Source organism: Falco biarmicus, chromosome 6, assembly GCF_023638135.1.
Source record: "Falco biarmicus isolate bFalBia1 chromosome 6, bFalBia1.pri, whole genome shotgun sequence".
In the NCBI taxonomy this organism is placed as follows: Eukaryota; Metazoa; Chordata; class Aves; order Falconiformes; family Falconidae; genus Falco; species Falco biarmicus.
The window spans coordinates 24,316,641-24,332,817 of record NC_079293.1 but is presented as its reverse complement, the minus strand read 5'-3'; the positions used below and the strand labels follow the sequence as shown (position 1 = coordinate 24,332,817).

At 36.9% G+C, this 16,177-nt stretch overlaps 1 protein-coding gene across 1 annotated transcript in view; it reads right to left on the bottom strand.

The window, feature by feature from the left end:
• Positions 1-854: 854 nt before the first annotated feature.
• Positions 855-16,177, bottom strand: part of SNTG2 (syntrophin gamma 2) — a 268,490-nt gene continuing 253,167 nt past the window's right edge. Inside the window, exons 16-17 of the mRNA XM_056343881.1 lie at positions 12,295-12,405; positions 855-986 (exon numbers count right to left, since the gene is read on the bottom strand). Of these exons, the coding sequence (XP_056199856.1) occupies positions 855-986; positions 12,295-12,405 (243 nt within the window). The remainder of the gene's footprint in view (positions 987-12,294; positions 12,406-16,177) is intronic.

The window sequence follows — 16,177 nt, the reverse complement described above, 5'->3', positions numbered from 1 at the left end:
AAAACAGTTATTAAAGAATCTGTTCTCAACCATACAGAGCATCACACCAAAGGACAGTGGCAAGGCAATCTATGAATGAATAAATGAATGATTCATGGAAGCTTTATGAACAGATAAGAAAACCCTATGGCAAGTTTTCTAAAACTGAGTGCCTATAGTTAGGCTTCTTAGCAGAGTCTAAAGCTCCTCAGTTGATCTACCACAGTATTTAAATAGATACTTAACATTACCTTGTGCATACACCGGGGCTACTTAATATGCTTAGAGTCAAGTGTGTGCTTAAGTCTTTTCCTTGATCTGAAATAGAGTACTTGGTGTTTTGCCAGAGCTAAACTCTCAGGCCTCAAAAGAACTGGACTGTGGAACTATAATTTTTCAAACATAGAAGCAAGATAAAAATTTGATTTCTATGGCAGTTGTCTTCAATAATTAATTCTTTTCTACAGTGAAGGCTGTAGAAATTGTCTGTGTGCCCAGCGCTTTTCAAAAGACACTTAGAGGCCCAATTTTAGACACACATTTTTCAAATGTTATTCCACCTTTCTGTTTAATAAGGGGGAGTATGGATGACCATGAGAGCAGAAATCAAAATGAATGACGACACAAATATTATTGAATGAATATTCACTTAGAATTTTAGATAAACGCTGAAGATGACAAACTGATTCAGTTTGACTTAGTATTTGTTAACTCAAAGATTCAAAATGTTTAACAGATTGTGAAAACTCTTATCATTACAGATAACACAACCATAGACTTCTTATAAAATCACGAAGTTGCAATACTGTACATGAGTTAACTACTTTCTTTAAGAAAATAATTTATTTTCCATAGTCACGACATATAATCTGGTATCAGTTACTGTACATATATTTTCTTGCAATACTCTGACTGTCTATGAAAACTGGATCCACAGATGCCACTTTTGCTGCTATAAAGGAGTGAATACAGTGTAAAACCGCCGTCAGATCCTGAAATTCAAGTTCCTGAAAGAGGAAGTAAGGGAAAAAAAAAAAAAAAAAAGAGAGAGAAGACAAATTATGAGCTCATATTCAGGTTTATAAACATTTTACATAAATACAGAACAGACTAGTCAGCAAACAACAATAAAATTTAAATGAAAATTTGAATCTTTACAGGGAACTGTAAGGTTAAAGGTGTTAAGAATAAAAGATGTATATCTATACCTCGTTCACTGGCCACGACACATGTCAATTTAATTTCACTCTGTGCTACTTTATTGCTTAGATTTTACTCAGCTCTGAAAATGAAAGTGTTCAACTTGCGAGAACATTCAAATATTGCAACATATTTTAAAGTATATGATAAATTAAGGATGTTTGGGGATGCTGCAGTGTCAGTCAACAGCTGGGTAGGGTGAGGAGGGCACATACTCTGGCAGTCTCTGGAGGAGAGTCAGAGAAGCAAGCTCGAAGGCCAGAGGCAGGGTGGATGCTAAGGTAAAGTCACATCACAACCCACATATAGAAATATGGCTGGGTATGAAACTAATATGCCCTAATTCACAAAAGGGCAGAGTTACTGAGTTATCAGATTCCCTTGGCTTTTTATAACATACTTCATCTTCTGTGCAGAAGTTAAATTTCTTTTTCTCATCTCCCCAGACAGAAATGCAGTGATATTCTGACACAATGAAAACAAATAAAATATAAGAAACATGTTAAATGTACGTGATACTACTATTTCTAAAGTCTGCAGCTGGTAAACAGATTGTGGGGATGTGGGACAGTGTTTGGTTTGAGGAGCAGATATTTCTTTCAATGTGTTGGCTACATAGTAGTTTATTGAGGCACACTGCATACACTTGCCTTTCAACAAAACACAAAGCACTGGACTACTACTTTTCCTATCTCAGTATTTTATGGTATCTTCTCAAAAAATTGCCTCAAACAGAGTATTTGGAATTCAAGATTACTGTTCTAGAAAAGCTCACCATCACACCATTTTGCTATAAAAGGCCATGTATTTACTAGGCAGGAGTGGGTTTTACTGCTAACTAATGTCTTAAATTATTTGCTAGTATTTGTGGGGCCCAACTTCGTGACCCTATATTGGGCATAACTGGGAATTATTTTTTTTTTTTTTGGTTGCTGCAGGGCCCCTGTGAGGAGCAGCCGGGGCTGCCTCAGGCCAGGAACAGCCGGTTCCAGCTGGTTCCAGCCTTCCCTGCAGGGCATGGCCGGGCCCAGCAGGCAAAACGGTGACAACTCTAGGAAAACATTTAAGAAAGGGCAGTAAGTTCCTCAAAAAGGCAACAAGGCCAGTGCAGTAGGAGGTGCTCCATGGCAGAGCCCCTAACACCCCTGACGGGACTGCAACCGATGGAGGAGTTGTGCTGTGGGAGAGGAAAGGAGTAAAGGAAGGAGCAGCCAAGGGAAAGAGAAACAAGGAGTGGCAGAAAGAAAAACATTACACCCTGACAATATTTGATAGCTTTACTTCATGACAATAAGATTCTACTCATTTTATTATTTTTTTAAAATTGAGTATGGTTTCTTTACAACCTCAGGCACCTATATTTTATTATCTCAGGGACTTTTTTTACCACTAAGCAAATTTATTATTCCCAGAAAAATGTAACTTTCTGTTACCATCTACTCTCTCCAGCACAAGGTGACAATAAGCAATATTACTGGACAATAAAAGTAAGAGAATGATATTCAACAAGCTCCCAATATATGGTCTTCCTGTGGTGTAACAGGCCTTACAAAAGCCTTTATCTTCTATAAAATATCCACAAAAACTAGAGGGAAAGACCTTCGCAGACACGGTAGCCTTGGAAGAGAGAAAGTTTTGGCAGCAAACTGTCCTCCTTATGGTGCTTACTCATTGCACACGGAGGCCTAAGGGAGCAATGCTTTCAGCCCCTGCGGCCTGCAAAGAATATGTAAGCAGAGATTTTTAGATGCATATAATAATTTGTCTTGGGTGTCAGACAAAAAAAAAATTAACTACTTCCAGAACCTGGAAACACAAGAAATTGTCAATTAAACAGCTTTGAGAATGTGTTAACATAAATGAAATAACTCTCGCCTCCCTTCAAATATTCTTCTCTGAAATTACTGACTGGTTTTCCTACAACTTTCCAAGCAAAAAACATCTGAATTCAGAAACAGAGCCTTTTTTTTTTTTTTATGCCAACAATTTTAAATAGATTATTACAACTCAATTATCTAATTACAATTGCAATAACAAATTACAAACTGACACTTCCAAGATTATAAAAAAGAAGAGCAAACACAAACCACTTCTATAAATAAAAACCAGGGGCATAAACCAATATAACTGATAAGCAGAATGTGCTGTTTATTGTCATTCATATCTAGTTAATTAAGGAGAAATTAAGGTAAGATTGAGGGAAGAGGCAAAACTCTCTCAACCTTCTCCTTTTGCATACTTTTCAGTCAACAGATTAAGGAATAATTATCCTAAAAGAAGAAAAATTGCTTCAGACCTTGTACCAAACTAAGCACTTAGTTAACTAGCATTTGGTTGCTGAAGTAATCATTGAGGTCTCAAAAAATAGATCTTGTTGTGAAAGTAAAATTAAGCATGAACGCTGGTTAAAATCCTTTGAGGAATTTAATACCATGTAATCATTTTTGGGGAGATAAAAGATCTGCTTTTTCTGTTTTTATTGATAGTTATGGAGCAAATATGAGAATACATTTCTTAAAATATGTTTTATTGACTGTAAATATTGTCATAAAATTAATATAAACACTTTCAGAAAAAAATAGTGCCATTATTTATTCTCATTGTCTAAGTTTTATAAAACTAAAATGAAGTACACTTTCATGATTATTAATGGAATACAACTCAATATGAAATAATACAGGCCTCAGTAGATAGTTCTCAGCTCAAGTAAAAGGTTTAAATCTGAATTACCACCACTAAAAATAATACATTCTGAAATATAAAATGACTCACATTAATCTTATATTTGCTTCAACACCAGCTGAAATCATCCAGCAATTTTACATCAGGTTCTGATATTCAATACACTCACCGAACGCAGCCAAACAGAGAGAAGAGCACAAGCTTTCTCTTTCTCTACTCTGCCTTTATGTGTGTCTAATCTATACAGGTTTATGAAGGTAAGCAGTGAGAGGTAAACTAACAGAGATTGTAGGCAAGATTTCAGACTGCTCTAAAAACGTTACGTGAAGATAAGAAAAGAACAAGGACAGGAATGTCTCATCACTGGGAGTCAGTCCTTCCCAATGCCCCTACTGCAGAGTCCTCTTTGTTTCTATCAGAGTAGGGATCAAGCTGCAGTAGTCCCTCCTGTGTATCTGAGAAAAGTTGTTTAATCTGTCGTGAATAACCTTTTGAATACTCATGATATGGTCGTATTTCTAGATAAGATAATCCACATACAGTTGAAAGAGGAGCAGTGTTGCTAAACCTATGTTTTATATGAAGACAACACTGTATTTTCTCCAGTTAATACTGCAGGTCCCTCAGTCTGGGTGATTATTTTCAAGAGTGGTGCTAGTTTTGAAAGTTGTTCCAGAGCTGGGTAGCCAAATAGATGGTGTGTAAGCACTCCTCATGCAGTCTACCAGCGGGTTCGCTTCTCTTGTCTCTCTCATGTCTTCACTATTTTTATGTTAGGTTATCTGTGGGGGTGAGCAATCATCTAAAAATCATAAAAGTGGACACTCTGGAGGTGTCCTCTTTCAGGGCTTGGTTAGATGTGGTCAGCTATGGTGGTATCAGAGAGGTGGGGTTCACCTGAGGCCTCGTGCACTGGGAGACCCCAGAAATGCATCTTATCACAGTAGTATTTGACCCGGGAGACCACAAATGGAGCTAAGGCTGTGGTGCTTTGTGTTTATAGGATGTTTGATGTCTGCACTTGTTGACTTCCTAATCCTGAAGCTGGCTAATCAAGTGCAGATGCTGAGGAACGGTCATGTATATCCGCAGCAGAAGGTTGGGGTACAAATTTGTGCAGGCACAGGTTACAGGTTACTTGGAGAGCTGGTGTTCTGATGGTGGATACAGCTTGCATCCAGAGTACAACAGGGAAGGGGAACAGGACTGGGGGTTAGTTTGGAAATATGGATTTGGTAAAAGATTGGGATGGCCTTCTGGCTTGGGGAAATGTAGATGCGGCATAGTCAGAGAACGTGGCCACAATATGTCTCTTAGCAAGAGACTATCTTGAATATGGTTTTAAAGGGCGGAAATTTGACCTTTTCAAGTTTAGAACGTAGTGTGAATTTTTTCCTAGAAAATAACACCAATGACACTTCTCTCAAACAAATGTATTGCTCTGATAATTATTATTTATTTTTTTTAAGTAACCTTTCCCTCCATACCCAGCCAGGCAGATGACTATTTTATTTGCTCTGTATCATCTAACACCACCCTTATGCTTGCTTGCTTGCCTTATCCGTGATTGCTGTTTTTTACTTTAATTAAGATTGTCAGTTTATTTTTTGTGTATTTAGAAGAATCTGTGCTTGTCATATTTCAATAACCAAAGCTATTTCAGTTTACTATATGCATTCTAATAAGTGGATTAGGTACAACAAAGGCACTAGAAGGAAGACAGCACGAGAAGAACCTAAAGACTGGATTAAAGCAGTTGGGAGGACAAGACTTCAAATTTGCCTGCTGGTATTGACAATAAGAAAAATATGCAATCGTATTGACCTTGATCACTATATGTGCAGAGTCAAATAGAAAAGAAAAAAAGTGGTTTTTCCCCCACCCACCTATGACAGTTGTATTTATTACATAACATAAAGAGCCTGACATGCCTGTTGCATCATTATCATGCACACAATTATATTCATTACTTCTGAGAGCTGGTGAATCAGTATTTGAACAAGGCATGAGCCTGTATCACATAAAAGGCAGATAATGCAGACACTGACAGGTAGTGTTATTGTGTCCTGTGCATTTCATGACTTCTTTAAGGACATCGGTAAGCCTCAGTGTCATTTGTTGACAAGAGCATGACTATTACTACTATATTCTTCAGTATATTATTTTAATCAGATTGAAAAGATAACCATATATTTTGTTAAAAAAGAACAGATAGAGATATCTAGGTTTTAGCTCCAGTCCACATGGAAGTCAAAATGGAAAAGGAAATTCTACATTCAGTTCTATGTCTCAGCAAGTATACCAGTGCTTGGGAGCCATATCGTGGTTGAGAAAAACAAATGTATTAGTATTTCACAACTTGTTAAGACTGTCATAAACACACAAAGATAAATTATCAGCTATGGTATGAAAGCTTCTTTAGCTACAAACTTTTACTTGGCCTCCTCTGTGACTGTTTGCACAAAGAGAAGAAGGATAAGCAAAAATGGTGCTCTTACCCTGCAAGCATAAGAACTATATCTATGATGCCAACATACAGTGCCAGATAACCAACTCTATCAATTGTACTTAAGTCTTTTAACAGTGTTCTACAGGGATCTGGAAGAGTCAGATGGCTTTTCACTTTTCTGCTTGACTGATTCCAAATGCCACTATTTACTGCTAAATCTGAAACAGTTTTAAATGTTGCACTGGCAGATGCAAACTTTGCTAATGCACAAGAAACTCATCCGAAAAATTGTTCTGGAGATGCTTGTCTAAGAGCAGCCAACTAAATTAATCCATTCCAGCAAATATTAAAATAAATTGCCAACAGCAATCAGATTGTCCAATACTGTCACACAGGCAAAATCTTACCTCTTATCTACCATCATCTTGCAAATGTTTTCCAGGACCCCAAGCTGTTCAGTAGTAAACTGCCAGACTTCAGCAACAAAAGACCCATGTTAAAAATACAGAAGGGCTTGAGTGCTAGATTATGGTTTATTGATGCTAGAGATTAATGTTTCTGTAAGAAGTGAGCTTTGCTTGCACTCTCCTTAATTTGCCATATCTCTCAACAGTACCAATATGGAATAAATACCCTCTCAGATGTATACAATAAATCAAAAGAAAGAAATACAGTTGCTGATCTGACCTTGATCACTCTCCTGAAGTTCTCCTGTTTTAAAGAGAATAGGATTTACTGCAAAACTGCTGCAGAATCTAATTGCAAAATCAGATCACATTGTACCACTGTACCACCCTGAAATTACAGAATAGTTTAGGCTTGAAGTCAGAGGAGAAAGCATAATGAACACAGTCAGATAAATATGCAGGGCTGTTAAGTTATACGCATAACAAACAAGAAGTTCATGAGACCAGCAACATTTAGTTGAGGCTTCAATATGTCTCACAATGGTCTAGTGACACTGATGTCTTGTCTTTCTTTCTTCAATGAAAAATTTAAGACCAGGTTAGTAAAAGAGCAATGCAGTGAAAAAAGATATATAAATTCTCTTTCTGTTACTAGGGTGAATTAATTGTTAAAATATAGCTCCATCTTCTCTTTACCACAGAGTATAAAAGGAATCAAAAAATAAGATGAGAAGAAAAGGGAAGTGCTCAATTAAAATATGCTTGCAAAAAAAGGTCTTACCTTCCAGGTAGCTACAGTTTAACTAAGGGACATAAAGCATTGATACAATCCTGATAGTGTTAATCCTTTTTTTTTTTTTTTTTTTTTTTTTAAGCAACCCTGGAAATTCAGGGTACATGTCATGTAGCTTAAGAATATCTACTATCATTAAGATTATTTGTAATTTCTCAGTACTGGATCCTGCGCTCAGATACATAAGCTATATACAACTTTGCCAAATGTAACCTGTTTCGGTTGATATTAACCATATGAGTTTTCTGCAACAGATTACTTTTCAAATGAAAATTTTAGCCAAATTGGTTTACTCACTCCTGAGACTCTGAAATTTGGCTGGAAGATGAGTTTTGCATCTGGGGGTTGCTTTTTACTATTCCTGTGAAATCTGCTCACATTTGTTCACTGGAAAATTTACTTGTAAAATTCATATTATATAAAGATACAATTTTCACTGACCATGCTCCAGCTTCAGACTTCTACCAGGCAGCAAATTAGAGAGGTGTGAATCTGAATCAGGCTTATTTGGATATGTTATATTTTTCCATTTTGCAAGCAAATGATGGAATCTACTTTCAGAGGGTTTTTTTCAATCACTGTTAACTTTTTTTACGGTAACTTAACATAGGTACTATTTACCAAAATTATTTATGAGAACATCATGTGGGACTATTTTTAAGCCTTAATAAAGTCAAGACAGATTACATGTGTTGTTTCCCTCCAGAGTAGACTGTCATAAAATAAAAATGAGGCAATGTTGATATAGTCTCTTCTCAAAAATTCACCTTGATATTTTCCTATCACTTTATTATTCTCTCTATAATTACAAATAATTTATGTAATAAACTTAATGTTTACTTATTAATCTTGTTATTTTTTTACTATCAAAGTTAGGCTGATTGGTCTGTAAGCCTCAAAGTCTCCCTTTGATCCCTATTCTTTTAAAAACAGAAAACCAAAGAAAACTGCTGTTTTCTTTCGTATTCTTACCCATCTATCTGTACTTCTCAAACATCACTTCCACTAGCTTCTGAAAACTGCAAAAGCTAAAATTTAAAAATATTTCGATGGCCTTCCTTCCATATTCTGGCTTGTGTTTACAACTCCTTGATCTTATTTGTAGTTGAGATGTAATTTGATTTTTTAATAACTGGAGCAAACAAACAAACATGTAACATATCCTTATTTGCTATTTGCTCAGTTTTCACAGTAAATGAATTATTACTTGCCTTCATCCCTCTCCTTCTAGTAAAGTATTCAGAAGCTTTTTTTTTTATTTTCCTGTCTTTTTTTTTTTTTTTTTTTTTTTTTTTTTAGTTTTCACCGTTAAGGAAAGACAAAAGCAAGCCTCTTTCTGTATATGAACTTTTTCTTCTTACGTGTAAGAGGTGCATAAGAGGTGCATGTGTAGTCAACATGTTCCATCTGGCTGAAGAGCACACAGGTTGAAGAGCTGCCCCCCCCCCCCCTCCCCCCAAGATACATGAAAAGGCATCTTAAGCTCAAAGAAATACAAACTGCTGATCCAAGGAAGAGTTGACCACAGCCCATACTAATTCCACATTAATGCCAAAATCCAGGAATCATAACCACTCTCCTCCCCCTTTCAAAATAGTCACAGAGCTACTCCTTCATACAGATCCATTTACATGCCATGTTGTAATTTCAGAATTTTTAAGTCTCTCCTAAAAAAAATCTGATTTCCTACAGAAGTGATCAAATCAAATATGTGTACATATGTGAAATTTTTGCCCTATTTGTCCAAGAGGAGGACACTTCAAAGGAGCTGAATCTCTAGAAGTGTGGCACAAGTTGTTGGCGGGGATTAGGAGGTCCTGTTACCACCCTTCAGGGAAGCTTAGGCAGGGAGAGCATCATCCTTTCCTGCCTTGATCAGCACCTAGGGCAGGGGTCCCTTGGCCACTCATTCATTACCCATGGGTTATCTAACCAGGTAATACACACATATCTACTAAGCAGCTGCAACAACTTTTACCCCATTGTCAGGCTCGATACAAATATGCTGGGACGTGGCAGTAATATGAGTGCATTGCAATGACTTTTGGGGGGTTTGGAGGAGTTGAAGTGGAGTTATTACTGAAAGGCAATGTAAGTTCAGGGAAGTACTGAAGTGGGAAACTATGAGGAGAAGCTGTAGGGAATATGAAGGACCTGAAGGAGAAAGAACTGACAGGTATTCAGGCCTTATTAGCTCCTTCAGAACAGAAAACTTTTAAAACGGAAAAATGTATTGTTCTTCACCTAAAACTGAAGTGCACAGGAAGAAGCACTTGGCCTAAAATTTACAGAAGAATAATAAAAAATCATCACTAGCTAGTAACCAGGATGCAAAAACAGAATTCCCAAATGTGATTTTTTTCCTCCAAGAATTTATAAGCATGTAAAATTAGACATAACCCAGAAAATCCTTTTGCAACCTTAACTCTACTGTTTATTGCCAAGTGAACATAAGTCACCTGTATCAAGCTTTATTTCACATGTAGTGGCTCATTTATTCAGGAAAAATGAGACTTCTGTTATTTGATGACATTTTCTGTTTCTCATTGTTGGCTGCATTTCACTATACAGCACCATCTGGCTCTGTGAAATCTCTTTCAGTACAATAAGCTGAGGCAGATACTGTACTATATTATGGGTATTAGTGTTGGTTATTTCCTGACTAGTTTTTAATTCTGAAGTCTAAGGAGTAATATGTAGGTGGTGGGTGTGCACCTGAATATATATACCACCTACCTGCAGCAGAGAGGCTGCACAGCTGTATCTCAGTTCCATTTAATGGGAAATCCTAGTAGATACACTGCACTGCGCAGAGGCAGTGGTAAAAGGTATAGCCACTGAAACTCTGATAAAATCTCAGCTACTCAGTATCAGCCTTTCCTGTGGCCTTCAATAAGATTTTCCTGGGCTCACATGTACACATATGTAAATTTAGGTACATACATACTTAGACTTCTGTATGAACAGATCATGTATCATCTTCCAGCTGGTAATTTCAAGGTACCTCAGAAATATTCATGAAAACTTTGTCAGTTACAAGGTGTTTTCATTAAAGTTGTGCAAAAGAATACTTTTCAATGTTTTAACAAATATGCCTCCTGGACAAAATTTGCTGTAAAATTATCATTAGGACTCATAGCATTATTTTACAGATAGTAAAATTTTCATAAAATGCTAAAATTTACAGTTTTTCTATCTGAAGAGTAAAAAAAAAGTAAAAGCAATTATAAACAATTGAAGTGAGCACAGAAATTAAAATAATTTTTAAAAAAATCAGATTGTTTACTACAACAGAGAGAAGAATGATACAGTATTAAAGCAATGGAATTCCACTGCAAGCAATGGAATTGGAGCCCTTGGCCATTCACACACATGGATTATCTGATGATTTAAAACACAGATTCAGATTATGTTTTTTTTTTTAACCAGTACAATCTTCCTGTCTGACCTGGAACATGTTACATGAGCTCTCTGCTACAGATGATCACGTATAAAATGATGAAAATAGTCCTTTTCTCTCTCCAAGGAGTACTGTGAGAAATGAAGTAGAAACAACCTGCTACTATAGTGAAGTTATTATAATATTGTACCTTTTGTAATAGTTATTATAATATCTTTTATGGTAGAGCCAACAGAGAACTCGGGTTAATGCTGAAATACTGAATAATTTACTAATATAGATGTACAAAGAAAGAGATATTGCATTTGTTCTAACTTCATGATAAAACCAGGGAGGTTAGAGATTTTCTACTTACAATTTTTTTAAAACTTTAGAAGGATAGGTAAAATATAACCTTTTTGCATGGTCACTACAGAAGAGTATCACTTTATAGGTGACTTTAACCTGTACAACTCCAGGTAAAAATATTTGAGAATTTTCACAGATATTCATATATTTTTCTGTTTTTTTCATTGGCTTTCGTACACCAAATCCCAATTGAACCTCACTCTTACTTTCCTCTTCTCTGTCATATCACATCAAACTTCTCCTCATTCTTTTTAAAACTGCATGATTGAAAAATTATCTTTTTATTTATTTATTCAGCATCAAACTTGGGATCACAGGGCAGAATCAGCACAGCCAAACCTCCAGATGATGACTCAAACTACAATCCTGAAGTAGAGACTGCTGAAGTTTAGTAGGGAATCTGAATTCAAAGTTTCACAATTTTATTTGATGATTTCTAGTGGGGAAAGAAGAGATACCAGTAATATCTCATCTCTAGTAGTGACTGTATGTCTCCACAGCTTAATTCCAGGTAATGCAGAGTACTGAGTGCTCTTAATTCACAGTAGAACCAATAGGTTTCACGAATTACTTGACCTTTTGCAAGAATATTCCCTTTTTTAAGCTAGCAAATGTTACACAATATTTTATCTTATCAGTGAATTTTAAGCACATATTTGCTTAAAATGTTAACTCTACTATATAGTAGCTTAAATATGTATTTAGCATTTAAATAGTTTTATTTTTCCTTTATTCATTTTAAAAGAAGTTTTTAGATATTCTATCTATTATAGCTTGACTAAACTTCACAGAAATCATCTTTCTGAAACAGTAAAACACCATCATAACACAACTCAGCAACAGCCTTGTACAAATACTGTAATAAATCTATAGATACTGTATCACTTCTGTTTATTGTGAAGCTTCTAAAGAACAGGAAAAAAACCCTAACTGTGAGGTTCACTATATGCATGTGCAGTAGTAAATGGAATTTTTGATGCCTTGATAGTAATTCCATGCCATTTTTTACTAACCTGAGAAAGAGAATGTTGCTTACCTTTGTGTCAATTTGTTTAGTGTCTAGATTCTGAAAAAGCAACTTTACTCTTGTTTTCCCATCATCTGAAGAACCTTTGAGCTGAGAGAATTTAAACCTCCACAGCACATTCTGAAGAAAAATAAATTTGGTTAAAGACTGTGTTACACACTCTTACCTAGAACTATAGATTGATGATCAATGTTTATGTATTGAGACAAAGCGTTAGAGCTGTAAACATTGTGCATGAAAGCAGGCTGGTTGCAGAACAAGTAAAATTAATAGCTCTGTAACATATGTGAAAGCAAAAGATGCAATATTAATATTATCTAATTAAAAATATTTCTAAATTCTCTGAAATGTAAAAGTTCCATTTGCCTGCATAATATAAAAAATGTGGCAAAATTTAATTCTAGAAATACCCATGAGGATATTTATATAGTTTCATTATGAACACAATTCTATACCATATCTCAACCTTTCATATTTCAGCTGGCTCATCTGTGTAATGTAGATAATAATGTCTTACACAGATGTTGCAAAGCTGAATTTACTGATGTGTTTAACGCAGTTTAAAATCCTCAGATTTTAGAATAGAAATGCAAAAATATTATCATAAAATCTAGTCTCGCAAACCACAAAAATATGTTCTACATTACATAGTCATTTGTAAAATGTGCAAGAAATCTAAGCTTCTTGGTCTTCTACAGGTTTAGACATGTCATCTTCTGTTGATAAATCCTAGATCAACAAGTATGTTTTAATAGTTATGGAGACACTTTTTAAAAACAAATTTTGGGAAATTATTTTGAAACCAATGCAATTTTCTGTACTTATTTGAATGTTTTTTATTGATTGCCTGAAAATGTGTAAGTTTAAAAAAAACACATGGTAACAACTTGCATCCAGACATCCCGCTGATGTTTCCTTGATGCCTATAATCTTAATGAAAATTCTACAGACAAGCTGAAATGTGATTCAGTCCCTGGACACTGCTGAGGAAAGACAGTTTAAATACTTTGAAGGCTATTTCAAAAACACACACAGAAAGAAGTTTGCTATGTTCCAATTTCCAATATACATCATTGCAAAATATTTTTTTCTTGTAGACCAGTGTTTCCAGTGGTCCTCAGAACCTTACTCATAGCTTGAAAGGGAATGGCCTATAAACAGAGAAGTGCTTACAGAAAGCACAAAAAGTCTGATTCCATCTCCTGGTTCCCTGCAGACAGAAATGTTATTGACTTAGACAAATATAACAGATGAAGAAAACCCCAACTATGCTACAGCACTGTGACAGTGCTTAAACAGCTTAAGTTCATGAAAAGATTTTAACTGTGTCCAGAGGGCCTAATTAGACCACCTGAAAAGTATTCAAAACTTAAATGAGTCTGGATTTAAATAGGACAGATGAATGTTTGCTATATAACTGCTAGAGTAGAGATGAAACAAGAACTTAGGAACAATTTAGCGATAATAGGCATTGCTGGAGTCATCACCTCTCTCAACAGTTGACACTAAGTGGAAAAGAAGTAGATGACTCTGGAAGCTGGAAGAAAATGCACACTTTGGGATCCCTTATCTTGGATGAGTGGCTGGAGGCACAGAATAAGGAAGATGAACCAAGCCAACAAGAAAAAAAGACTCTATGATCAGATATAAAGCAGCTGCAGGCCACAAGAGTATCTCTGTGATGGGACCAACCAAGTAAAAGCTGAATGAGTTAAGCCCATGATGACCCTGGAACAGAACACGTAGGAAATGAAGTAATTCTTTAAAATAAATTGAAGATCTCCCAAAACTGTTCTAGAGAAGAGTTTGCTAAAAGACACTTAAACTCCTTGTGTTGGGTTTCCATGGCAAGGTTTTGGTAGTTGGTGTGGAACAGCAGCCAGAGGGTTGAGAATATGTGAGAAAAACAGCCCTGCAGACACCCAGGTCAGTGCAGAAGGAGGGGCAGGAGGTGCTTCAGGTGCTGGAGCAGAGATTCCCCTGCAGGCCGTGGTGAAGACCATGGTGAGGCAGGCTGTGTCCCTGCAGCCATGGAGGTCAACAGTGGAGCAGATACCCACCTGCAGCCCATGGAGGACTCCATGCTAACGCAGGTGGATGTGCCCAAAGGGGGCTGTGACCCCATGGGGAGCCCATGCTGGAGCAGACTCCCAGCAGGACCTGTGGTCCCATGGAGACAGAGGAGCCCAGGCTGGAGCAGGTTTGCTGGCAGGGCTTGTGACCCTGCAGGGGACCCATGCTGGAGCAGCCTGTGCCTGAAGGACTAAACCCCATGGGAGAGACCCATGCTGGAGCAGTTTGTGAAGAACTGCAGCCTATGGGAAGGACTCACATTGGAGCAGTTCATGGAGGACTGTCTCCTGTGGGAGGGACCCCAGGCTGGGGCAGGGGCAGAGTGCGAGGACCCTTCCCCTGAGGGGGAAGGAGCAGCAGAGGCAGCCTGTGACGAACTGACTGCAGCCCCATTCCCCATCCCCCTGCGCGGCTGGGGGGAGGCGGCAGAGAAATCGGGAATGAAGTTGAGCCCAGGAAGAAGGGAGGGGTGGGGAGAAGGTGTTTTAAGATTTGGGGTTTATTTCTCATTACCCTACTCTGATTTGATTAGTAATAAATTAAACTAATTTTCCTGAGCTGAGTCATTTTTGCCTATGAAAGTAATTACTGAGTGATCTCCCTGTCCTCATCTTGACCCAGGAGCCTTTTGTTGTATTTTTCTCCCCTTGTTCAGCTGAGGAGGGGAGTGATAGAATGGCACTGGTGGGCACCTGGCATCCAGTCAGGGTCAACCCATCACACTCCCAAGCAGAAGTTCTTGCCCTTCTTATTTCATCATTCTTAATAAGAAGGCCCTTTTAATATAATTTTCCAGTCTGTAAAAAGGAACACTTTTTAAATGAATGCATGAGCTGGCTGCCCAAAATTTGACATCCAGGCTTAGATTTGTAGAGCAGGCAGGAGACTGGCCCTTAATAAGTCTGTATGAACACCTGCTGTGGTGTAAGAGCATTCTTTGCATCAACAGGTGACTTTAATTTGAAATTAATTATCTCAAAGAAAAAATGATTTTTTTCAGCAAAATTGTTCTGTCCCTAATGAACTTTTATTTATTTGACCATCTCAACAATCTGTTTATTCAGTGTTGGTAGGAAGTATTCTGAAAAAGCTGAGAAAGGGGCAGCAGTCAGCTCCAGGTGACAATTATGGGAAGTAAGATGAACTGCGTAAGCCACCCGTTACTGCTTCACTCAGGCTTGAGAATACAGAGGACATCTCTATCTCTCACACAGATGAACAATAAATGCACTTGAGCTCTCCAGAATTTTTAAGTTTAACAACAGAATTGATCTATCTGATGGTATTCTATTTCTCCTTAGGTAAGCAACAAAGGTCAATATAAACCGTGCTCATCATCAATACTGAAGGTAGACACTGTGGCTCAAAGTCCTATCAACAGAGAAGATTTTAAAAATGGGAATACACCCAATGAATCTCCACATTTAAAAGAAACATTTTCTATAGTCTAAACTAATGAGATTACTTCTTATAGTTAATTTGTGGCTAAACGCAATTAGCCTAGATTTTTCAAGTAACGATGATCTTGGCCATTATTTCTCTGCACAAAGATTTCAATAAACTTGTGTATTTTGGCCCCAAACCCCGAAAATGCTAACACAGACAAACTAGATCCTGTTTCAATATTTCAAAATGCAGTATGTTTCCTCTTAAGTCTGTCTGACTGAATTTCTTCAACATATATTAAAAAAAATCTTCCATTTTGGAGTTGAAGACCATATTTCAGAGAACAGACCTACTGTACAGCTCTATTAATGCAGAAACATATTTTATATGTATGTTTACTTCTACTGGAAAACAAATGTATATATCCATTTAG